Genomic DNA, 12,603 nt, shown 5'->3' on the forward strand with positions numbered 1-12,603 from the left:
GTCCTGGTGAACCTTTAGGGATGTTTCGGATTATTCCCAGACTTCTTCGGTTTTCTTACTTCAGTGTAGACATCACCGGGTACCTCAGACTCGCGACCTTGACCTTTAGATTCAGGACTCTTCCCTCCTGACTTCTTGTGTTTGTTTACCACGGCGTACACATCACCATAAGGTTTAGACTTCAAAGATGGTTTCGTCTTTTTAGTTTTGTCAACCACAGCATAGAGCTCATTAACGTGCATAACCGGCATGGCGGCTTCATTCACAGATTTGGCCGGCTTCTTGTTTTTGTTAACCTTGGCGTACATGTTTGACACGTCATCGTGGTCAGATTCTGGTTGGAAGTCACCATGGTTACTTGTGCTAGGCAGGTTTGGTTTTAGGGCGACCTGCGGTTTCCGAGTAGTGCATACAGCTTCGTCATCAATAGATGCATAGTCGTCTGATGGAGAGTGAATCGTTTCGTTGCCAGTCTGGTTTGGGTCTGCTGAAACTCCTGAATGTCTTCCAGATGAGTTGGTGTTCTGGTATTTGTAAGGATCCGCGTCCATATTGCAATAGCCTCCATCGTTGTCCGGATTACGCCCATGTTTCTTGTTGCGTCTCCTGCATGAACGAAATATAATATATTAGGTGATTATTTCACAAAATTTATAGGCATTTCATGGATGGGGGTGTTGTTGTTCTTCTTCTTGTTGTCTGTTCTATTGTTGCGTTTTGTTTGTTTGTTTGTTTGTTTGTTTTGTTCTGGGTTTGTGTTTAATATTTGTTTGTCTGTTGTTGTTAGGGTTTGTTTTTGTGTTTTTTTTTGGGGGGGGGGGGGGTTGTGTTGTTTATTTTAAGTTTTTTGTTTTGTTTTTGTTTTGTTTTATTTTGTTTTCCTTTGCTGGGTGGGTGGGGGGGCAAGAGTGTTTGTGTGTTATTGTTTTGGTTTCGTTTTTTGGTTTGGTGTGGGAGCTCCTCTTTCATGCATAATATGAAAGTGTGATATTTACAGTAATTTATATATATATATATATATATATATATATATATATATATATATATATATATATATCAAAATGTACATTGAACAGTATATTCATTTATACAATTTAATATATGCTATGTCACAAACTATCGAATGCATCTAACGTGAAATTTATTTCATTTAGTGCGAGTATCTAATTCTGTTTCACTGAATAAACTTTGTATTGTTTTCATAGCTCACAATATTCCATACCGATGCATATATTAAAATAAAACTATTACTTTAATTTTAAAATGTATTAGAATTACGAAATATAACATCTTTTTACAAGTGATACATAGAGAATACTAAACGAGTCCCCCGTGAGAGACCGTTTATATTACAACGAGTGTGTTTTCGATCGACAACACACGAGCGGAAGCGAGTGATGTACGATCGACAACACACGAGTTGTAATATAAACGGTCTCTCACGGGGACGAGTATAGTATTCTATTTATTACAACGCGCTACATTATTAATTTGAGTCGCCAAATATATTTTTTGTCTCTCACTAAACAGGACACTGAACGTAAACAAAACAGCGGAGTGATTCAGAGCGCATAACCCTTCTTTGCGTATGCACTCTTTTTATACTATTAAAGTATTTATGCTTTCGCAATGTCATAGAGTCCCTCCATCCCAAAAATAAAAATAATTAAAACAAATAACACACACTAGTAGTAAACAGCTGTAAATTGTAAAGCATGTGTATACTAAAAAGCAAACAAATACATAGGAATTGAAATAATTAGTTTTGAATTTGAATGACGTCGGTATTCCAATGACGTCACTTTGCATCTCCTTACAATAACTATAAATTCGGTACATTACGTTTCCGTTTTAAGAATGCTGGAAAAATTTCAGTGCAAAATTGCTATTGATTTTTTTTTTTTTTTTAACAACACACCTGAATGTGTTTGAAGAAAATCTTGTGATTAAAACATTGTACCTTTTACTAAATATGGCTTTCAAGTGAAATTACGGTAAGATATGCTACATTTATTATGTACAAAGCCAAAACAAGGGTGCGAAAAGTGATCGGAGGTCATGACCTCTCAAAAAGCATATCTCACATTGTGGGATATGAAAAATCTCTCACGGGTATCTCCGTCACCGCGGTGTAATAAAATGTAATATTCTGCTGAGCTATTAAATGATGCCAATTAATGTATTTTGTTTGCATTTCTTTAAATTAGTTTACATACTAAATTCTCGGTTAGATATTAAAGACTACCAAATCAGACTTCCTTGGCAAGCTCTGAGCCCGACCTTTCACTCATCAAACAAGTCTGGGACATCATGAGGTGACGTCTCAGACAACGCAAATGTCAGACGACCACTTTGGCCGACTTGGGAGTTGCTTTCCAAGGAAAATGGGTCAGGATTCCCCAAAATCCGATTAGACGCTTGTTAAAGAGCATGCATCACCGGCTCCGTGCATGTTTGACAAATCGCGGGGGTTTCACCCGTTATTAACCCTGAAGCAGAAACGTCAAATTCACCCTCTCTACCTTTGGTCAATTTGTGTTTCATCTGGCCATGTTAAATTTACCAGATATGAGCATTCCATCCTGATGTATTGTGTTGTAAAATTGTAATAATTCCTATAAAAATATTATAGTAAAAATATGCTATATTTTGAACACCCACTACTTATTTTGAACAGTACATTTATACTAATGCAATATTCTAATTTTAGTTACTTTACAGTCACGTCTACACTTAACAAGACACACACAATCAACTTCATATTAAGTATATAATTTAAATCAACATTGAATTATGTTCTGGGCATTTGTCCACTGCACCTAACAACTACGATTCCAATAACAAAAACATAATACAAATAATGCTACAGTGCATTGTGCTTACCTTTTGACCAAGACGACAACAACGATGACTACTACGGCAATTACCACTACAGCACCGACACCACCTGCTACAGCTGGAACTAAATATTCAACCATTTTATGCTAATAATTCAAATGTTACAATTTGTATATAGCTTCTTACAATAGACAGTAGATGAGACAATTGATAACATAATGTAATATTTTAGGGTTGTTACAGAAGTTGAAAAAGTTGGGTGTGTGATAGTGTTTGTTGGCATGTTACCTGGACAATTACGAACATGCAATTTGACACATTGTGTTATGAAATGTTATATATTATGTCAACTTGTTTACGTTTGCCTAACGATTTGTTTATTTATGAAGCATGCAATGCAATTTTTCTACTGTCATCTACTCCACTCCCATGAGTTTTAACGATAATATTTGATAAATAACATGAATACTAAACACATACGTTCTCAGTGTCAGTCTTTATCCAGTATCATTGGTAAAACTTCAGTGTGTATTATTATTATTATACTCTCTAATATGGCGTTGCATACCACGATTACCGGAAACAAATGAATCAAAACAAAACAACACCCATTCAGTATGTTTGTAATTATAACGATATCATCACTTACAGTATTTCTGGGATGGTGGTATTTTATGTTCAAACACTACAAAGCAGACGCACAAACGCACGCACCACACACACACACATAACTGTGTGTGCGTGTGCGCGCAGATTGTGTGGCGATAATCTAACATAAATCTTTAAAATATATACTATAAAAGTAATATATGAACCACATTAATCTAAATGGTGTATGACAAAATTACCAAAGGGAAACTTTTTCCAGTGACTAACAAATGTGGCATTTACTGGTCTGAGTTGATGAATGCAATACCTTTGACAACATGGTGTTATATGGGCTATGCATTTTGTATTACATTTTTTGTACATTTTATTTTATGCTATACTGGTATTTATTTGTTTATTTATTGCTTGTGTTATGTCCACTGGGGTGTTGTTTTGTAGACTATTATACTTTTCAGTACCTGGAAAATCTTCTGCGCCTGCCTGTCTGACTGTCTGTTTGTCTTCTAATCGTGTTAAAGCTGGTATTGTGGATCTCTGTGAGGTGGTTTTGTCGTCTGACTTGGTTGATTCTAATCGTGTTGAACCTGGTGTTGTGGATCTCTGTGAGGTGGTTTTATCGTCTGACTGGGTTGATCTCGTCATCGATCTACCGTCTGGCGAATAACACTCAAGAGTCAACGAACCTACAGACACGAACAAGATGATAGGGGGAAAAGAGCAACACCATCAAACAAACAAAGAAACAACAAAGAAACAAAAAGAAACAAACACAAAAAGAAACAAACAGACATCCACCGATCCCACCATCCAAACCCCTCCCCCAAAATAAAAAAAACAACAACAAACAAACAAAGAAACAAACACACAACAAACAATTCCACAAGAAACAAACCAAGCAAACAAAGAAAAGCTCCACCAACTGGCCAAACCGAACTACATTTAAACAAGAACAAAAATGCTTAAAAGTGAACTACTCGGATGAGTGAACAAATCAGTTTTTGAGACCTTGACTTTTAACCAGAAATTTTGCTTGTGCGCTGTCTTAAGTTTCACCAAAATATCGCACCTTTCAAATACTTTACAAACCTGTTTATTAATATATTATATACCGATATATTCGATTATTGTATTGTTATGCTGACCACGGGCATTTATAATATCGTTTTTTTTTTAATTTTGTGAAATTTTGTGAATATTTATGGGATATTGGATTAACTTCCATTTTGTATGGTGTTTGTGTCCCGAGTGAAATAGTCCTCAGTAGTTTCGAGCTTTTAATTAGGGAAGGAACTATTTTATTTAACGACGCACTCAACACATTTTATTTACGGTTATATGGCATCGGCGAGCTTTAGGGAGTGACAATGATACTTGTTACACGAGGGACATAGACATGGTGCGGGGTGGTGGCGAGTTTAATATCAAATTCATTACTCATAATTGATCTCGATTTGTATCACTCAACTTGTTTGGTTGGCATTCATGAAAGGTCGTAGTAAGATAATCGATGATATGTTGCAAGATATGTTTTGTTTTGTTTTTTTAAAACATATGTATAAAAATAAATGTTTCCATTTTGGGTTTCTAAAATAGTTGACTAATCATTTGAACAACTGGTCCCAAAATATATCAATATACGAGTTCTCGTATAAATAAAAGAATTGAATTGACATAAAGGTAATGTTCGTTTTGTTTGATTTTATTATTATTATTATTATTATTATTATTATCATCATCATCTTTTGTTTGTTTGTTTTTTGTTTTGTTTTTTGCCTGTATCAAGAGCGGTGTCAAGCTATATAAATTTAAAAAAACAAATGCTGTCTTTTCGGTAATTTTATTTATTTATTTATTTTAGAGGGACTGTCCTGAGTCATTATAAATTAGTGACATCGATAAATTCACACAGAAATATCAAACAATTTTTATAGTTACAACTTATTTAGTTCAAATCACACACAACTCGGTTACTAACGTCCTTTTCGTGCCCCGTTTCACGTAATGACGTCGCATTTGATGTAATGATGTAATTTTTTGAAGTTTATCGACCAATAACATTCTGTAGATAATTTCACAAAACATCGTAAGTTTACGTCTGTGACTCGCAGTTATACCGGGTATACATTTACAAGTGTTTGGCATCTATTTCACATAATCATAAAACAGGGTGCATTTTGAAAAAAAACCACCTTGAAATATGTGTATTTCTGACTATATTTATTGTACTGTAACAGTAATAAGAATTATGGTGTAGTCGTACATTTACGGTTACGTCCAAAATTAGGGTTACGATGTTTTGTGAAATTGGACACTGTTTTTAAGTGACGTCGTCCAATCAGAATAATAATAATAATAATAATAATAATAATAATAATAATGTTTGCATTACCATAGTTTGACACCCAATAACCGATGTATTTTTCGTGCTGGGGTGTCGTTAAACATTCATTCATTCATTCATTCATTCCAATCAGAATAAAGTAAATCGTATAACGGCGGAAAGTTTGTAATTCAGTAGGCTAAACGTCTTTTTATTACCTAATATATATTCCGACTGCTACAAATATTAGGACGAACAGAAATACATTGACTGAAAAGAGATAAATATTATAAAATAAACAAATGCGTTATATATACAATAGTAGGGATGGATATAGCTCAGTCGGTTGAGTGCTTGCGTTGTAGGATCGAACCACCTCAGTGAAACCATTCCACTGATTGGGGTTTTCTCGTTCCAACAGTGCACCACGACTGGTCTAAGGCCGTGGTATGTGCTTTCCTATTAGCGGAAAAGTGCATATAAAACACCCCTTGCTGCTAACAGAAATGTAGCAGGTTTCCTCTGATGACTACGTGTCAGTATTACCTAATTGTTGACATCCATTTGACATTACTTAATCAATGTGCTCTAGTGATGTCGTTAAACAAAAGAAAATTTAACTTGTATATATACAATTGTAGGCGTTAAAAAAGCCGATGACAAATAAAATAAACACGCTCTAGTGGTGTCGTTAAACAAACAAACTTTAACTTTAACATCGCCAGAAACAGGCTATTTAATTTTTTCCAATACGATTTTTATGTCAACGAATGATGTGTGAAAACTATATTTTCACGAATTGCGAAGCAATGAATGAAAATATGTTATTTGCACATCATATATATATATATGGCGTCGTGGTTAGGCCATCGGTCTACAGGCTGGTAGGTACTGGGTTTATATCCCAGTCGAGGCATGGGATTTTTAATCCAGATATCGACTCCAAACCCTGAGTGAGTGCTCCGCACGGCTCAATGGGTAGGTTTAAACCACTTGCACCGACCAGTGATCCATAACTGGTTCAACAAAAGCCATGGTTTGTGCTATCCTGCCTGTGGGAAGCGCAAATAAAATATCCGTTGCTGCCTGTCGTAAAAGAGTAGCCTATGTGGCGACAGCTGGTTTCCTCTAAAAAAAATAAAACAGTGTCAGAATGACCATATGTTTGACGTCCAATAGCCGATGATAAGATAAAAAAATCAATGTGCTCAAACTGCTTTTTTTTTACTTTGACTTTTTAAAACAAATATGATTATTATCTTTATTTAACTATTAAATTAATACTTATTTTATAATATTGCTGTGCAAACATACCTGACAAAGCGATCGTTAAAAACACCAACAACACTTGAATCGAACTGGAAGTTAAACTTTAACTTACACTCAACGATAGAATATTGTGTCACCATTTTTTAGCTTCATACTCCGCATTCAATCAGTTTTAGATATTTTACCGTAATTAAACTTAATATCCACGTTTTATAAGTACAATTGTCTAAATTACATTGTTTTTCTATTTTCTAAACATCGATGAAGCGACATTGACCTCAGTAATTAAAAAGTAATAATGTACAAGGGAGATAATTGAATCATGAATTTGTTCACAAAAATATAAATATGATTCCTATATTTTTACTGTAGCTAAAATACAGTGGAAATATGACTTTTCATCGAATATCACTTTCATTGTTTCTGTAGACCTATATATTTCATAGCTACGTCGTCGGTAAATAAAAATAATTCGTTATACATTTAGATTTTTACAAGCAAGCGTCATAAAATATACCTAGAAAAAAACATTCATAAACACGCATGCATAAATACACAAATAGACTGACGATATACACATACATTCGAAATGAAGTATTTATACCTCCGCCTCCTTTACTGTCGATAGTTAAACAGTAAGTGACGTTAATGGGTGCATTTCTTGTTTCCAGCTGAATCAAATTACTAGCTTGAGTAATATTTCGTACAATATTTGCTCCATACCCAACTGAATTGTTGTCATTTACACAACTATAAGTCAGCTTAATCTGTGTGTCTATCGTCAGTGTTGATTCACAGTTCGTGTCTGGGAGTTTGACGGTAGATATGCCAACCACCGTGTGGTGTGATGCGTAAAGAGAACAGTTGCAGGTGGTTTCTGTGTTGACTGGTAGGGACACGTCAAGCAGTAGGCTGGTAACACCTCTGATGGCTTCATCTTTACACATATGTGCGACTAAAAATATAATAATAATAATCATACTAAATAATAATAATCATAATAAGGACAATAATACATTATTATTGCATTATTATTATTATTATTATTAACAACTAAAACAATATAACAATAACACTACGTTTAATTTAAATAAATAAAATACGATTATAAATCTAAATACTACAACATTACAGAGCACATAGAGACTGTTTCAGTGTTGAAGCTCATACAAAGTGTCCGCCTTCTATTAGATCTATTCCCATTGACTTGGCGTAGCTCGGTGGTTATTTACTCGTTTGAGGTTTTGGACACATATGTTTCTCCCCGTCCCAACTCCTGGTATATCAAAGCCATGGTTTGTGAAAGTGCAAGTGACATATGACTTACTGCTACTTCCTCTTACAGGGGTTAACGGTTAGCTGTGTGTGCTTAGCGTGTGCATTGCAATGGTGCAGCCGCTATCGTAATCAGTGAATAAATTAATGTTTAACGACATACTAGCACAAACATACATCGGTTATTGGGTGTCGAGCAACGGTAAACTGAGCATTAATTGATCAATATGCTACTGTAATCACGCCCGCTTTGTAATACATGTTAAACTATCTTGTCTAGATAATGTATCAGCATGATATTGTATCCGAGGTGAAAGATAATTTCCAGGCGTATATACATATATATATTTAATTCACCCATGTTAATTGATTTAAAACTTGTGTAACTTACATCAATAGGGCCAGTGGTGTCGTTAAACAAACAAAATTCTTTTGTGTCTTTTCGTCAAAACAAACTGGTTTGTGGGGTACCTGTACATGGTCGGCTAGAAACCAAACTATTACATAAACGCCCATACCCATTAGTCAACCTCGTCTTGACAGTTGCTAGTCTGTGCCTAGCATTACATTATGATGCCACTTAAAATAATTAAAACATTACTTATGCAGTTTCAATAAAACGAACAAATAGTTTTACGTTTGTTATGGGATTATTATTTGTCTTATTGTTTTCAATGGTAATATAATTATATGTAATTTAAGGGGCACGCGTATTTCATTACATACTTGAATTAGGAAAATTCTGTGTTAAGGATTCAGGGCAGGCCGTGCTAGCTGGAAAGACAAAAGTGAATACACATATAGCATATAATAAAATAAGGACAAACAGTCTTGGTAGGATCCATTCAACATCACAGACCCTTAAAGAAAATAAATAGAGTCGAATGTTGCTGTTACCGTTTTCTTTTGGGTTCTTTCTCTGTTTTAATTCTCTTTAATTCTTCTTATAACGTCTCAATGTTTTAACAATTCACACAAAATCAGGTGATTGTGTTGTCTGTTAATAGTATTATTTTCAAAACGGTGTACGATACAAATATTAATGTCAAAAACTGCATTACATTGAAAACCTATTCATTAGCTACTGTACGTACTGAGGAAACGTGGGCGATTGGCTATCAATATTATGTTACCATCTCCCGCAGTCTTTTCTTCATGATTGAATGTACATTTTTGAGATTTTGTTTTTGCTTCTTGGAACATTTCAATATTTCTGTTTTTTGTTCCACCCCACCTCAACTCCAACCCTATGTTTATAACAGGACTTGCACTCAGAAAAAGTCTAAAGTGGTACGGCCATGCGAAGATAGACGGTAGACGAAAGTCAATAGAAAATATCAAACAGTTGATGAAAGTGACTGTCGTAGAATCATTTCTTGATGGAAAAAAGAACAAACTGTAAAGAAAGAAGTTATTGTTTAGTACGTACAGTAGACGTAATATAGGATCTCAACGACACAATATTTGTTATGTTAAATAATTGGACCAAGAACCATTTCAAAAAGTTTGTAACAAAGGGAAACGTTTACCATTGTTAGACAAAACAATAAACAGGTTTTCTGCAAATTTTGAGTGTTCTTCTTTATATACTCTCCCCGCTATTCAACTTCATTACAGGTGTTCTTATAATTGTTTTATTACACGTCAAAAAATTAAAAATGATTTGATGTTTTCGAGGTTTTCATGGCATACACATGAATCTAAAAAGAAGAAAAAAAACAAAAACAAAAATAGAAATAGAAACAAAACAACAACAATAACAACAAAACTAAAGAAAAAAGGATAAGAAACTTATGTATTGCAACTCCCAATTTTCTCTTACCTCCAACTTTCCCTGTATAATCCCGAATCCCTAAATGTCCTCAGGGCCGTAACCACCCCCCCCCCCACCCCCGAGAGAATGTTTTTGTTGGGGTTGTTTACTTCAGTAAATAGCATAGACATGTCAGCGTTTAATCTTATAATATGTCTCATTCCGTGTATTTCGTATGTCACACGCTAAGGTAATATTCTAAAGGCTATAATATGTTATACGGCCATACGTCTCTGACCGTCAATGTTTTATACCGCAGATCAAATGCCGGCGCAGACGTTTCACGGAGTACCAAAGGTTATTTCAAGGTGAACGTGTTTTATCCTTTTATTTATCATCGTGTTCAAGATCTCGACTCCAGGTTTTCCAACCAGCGTAATAACCTAGTAGCTACTGGAGCGTCCATGCTCGTGAATATGGAACACATGACACCAACATGCATGGCCAAGTTAAATTCAAAAGTTCTGAAACGAGAAGAGTATCTTCAAGTTGACGTAGAGAAGTGGAAACACCTGTTCCAACATACTCGAGTAGAGACAAGACCAGCGGATGGTTGTACCACTTTGGTAGCCCGCAACAAAGATTATTTCCCAGCAATTCACCGAATTCTGGTAATATTCCTCACTACTCCTGTTGGCAGTGTGGCACGTGAAAGGGCATTTTCAGCACTAAGGCGCTTGAAAAGGTGGACACGAGCAAGTATGGCCCATGATCACCTTAGTGGACAGGCCATGCGTCTCCCTTTCCCATAACACATCTACTCAACAAAATCTAATTGGAGACAATTAGCCCATCAAATTAATGTCCTCAGAATTCATACTTGCCAAAATATGATTCTTCTTTAGCATTTGTAAAGTCTTCAGCGGTAACAAATATACAATATTGAACTGTAATAAAAACACAATATGTTTCAATGCCACCTATACCACAAACTGAAGATGCGACATTGAGAAACAAGAGCTGTAACTACCCAATATACCTTACAGGAATGTCCTAATAATTCCCCGCAAAATAATCAATATAGTGATTCCGATCCAAGAACGTCATGTCCCAACTCATCTAAATAATTATTGGTTAAAAAGTCCAACAAGATAACTAAAATCACTGTTTAAAAATGGCTAACTTTGCAAGTTATCTAAATAAAACAACAAAAACAAAACATTCTCAGGTTATAATATTCTGCCAAATAATCATTAAAATAGTTTAAAATTATTGTTTGAAAATGGCTAATTTCGTAATTCAGATGCCGGGAAATCATTTTTAAGGCCTTCAAAATTTATGTTTATTTTTTTCCAAGGGAGCATGCCCCCGGACCCTCTTAGACTTTTCGGACACTACTAGTCACAAATTATTTATATAAAAATAGTGCCTCCCCCCCCCCACCCCACCCCCATAAGATATTTGTCAGGGTACGGCCTTGGTCGTCCTTCAACTATATAGACCTATGCTGAAAACAGATCTGAAATACCAAACATGGTGTATATGTGAATCTTTATCTGCAGGTTTGTTTAGTGCTAAATGGAGCAAATCTCGGGTAACTGCGCTCAGATACGCTATCGGACAAAGGGTTACCACTTTAGTCTTCAAAAATATGAATATATAATTATTAGGTTTTTATTATCTGTTTCATAAAACCTCACCTAGATTATATTTTTCGTCGATTGTTAAATATAGCAGACTTAAACTCTGCACTATGGTAAGATAAGCTCGGTTTACAATTAATGTAGCGTTACTCATATCAGAAACAATTTGACGTATAAAAAAACCCATCCAAAACATACAGTTGAAGAAGATTGTGAACGGCAATTACAAGTGAATTCTTAACGTAAAATGTTAATTTTCATCAAATTGAATTGGAACTATAAATCATAGTTAAACCTTCTTTGAGAAATGTGTTCTAAATGTTATATATATATATATATATATATATATATATATATATATATATATATATATATATATAGACCTCGAGAGAAACGTGTTTTTAGAATATTGAAAAACAATTCTCTCTCTCTCTCTCTCTCTCTCTCTCTCTCTCTCTCTCTCTCTCTCTCTCTCTCTCTCTCTCTCTCTCTCTCTCTCTCTCTGTTTCTCATTTATATTTTGTGCTTATAAACGTATATATTGGTATACGAACCTAGGGAGGAATGTGTTGTTAAAACGAAACTAAGAACAAGTATCTGCCATGACGTATCCGTCTTCATGTTTTGTTGTTAATGTGCAGCTCCGTGGTGTAATACTGGTACAAAATACACTCTGTGTGGTTTATGTTTTAGTTATATCCACTTTAGTTACATCCACTAACTCTCACGCTTGCAGTTGTAGACGACTCTTAGCGTATCGACTATGAACCTGACGACATTGTGCATAACATACCGATCTCTAGTCTATTGTACTGAGTCTCGAAAGCAGGAAGTAAATAGTAAACGAATACCTGGGTTCCCAACGATCTGACCTACCTGGGTATTATTTGAGTGTG

At 35.0% G+C, this 12,603-nt stretch overlaps 1 protein-coding gene across 1 annotated transcript; it reads right to left on the minus strand.

Moving 5' to 3' along the window:
• Nucleotides 1-14: 14 nt before the first annotated feature.
• On the minus strand, nucleotides 15-12,400 carry LOC121367267. Its single transcript, XM_041491381.1, has 6 exons — nucleotides 12,262-12,400; nucleotides 9,038-9,085; nucleotides 7,641-7,991; nucleotides 3,906-4,130; nucleotides 2,884-2,962; nucleotides 15-606 (listed from the first exon to the last, which is right to left on the minus strand). Exons 1-6 carry the CDS (start codon nucleotides 12,326-12,328, stop codon nucleotides 15-17), a joined length of 1,362 nt encoding a protein of 453 aa, XP_041347315.1. The 5' UTR covers nucleotides 12,329-12,400.
• Nucleotides 12,401-12,603: the final 203 nt, after the last annotated feature.

Source organism: Gigantopelta aegis, unplaced genomic scaffold, assembly GCF_016097555.1.
Source record: "Gigantopelta aegis isolate Gae_Host unplaced genomic scaffold, Gae_host_genome scaffold76, whole genome shotgun sequence".
NCBI lineage: Eukaryota > Metazoa > Mollusca > Gastropoda > Neomphalida > Peltospiridae > Gigantopelta > Gigantopelta aegis.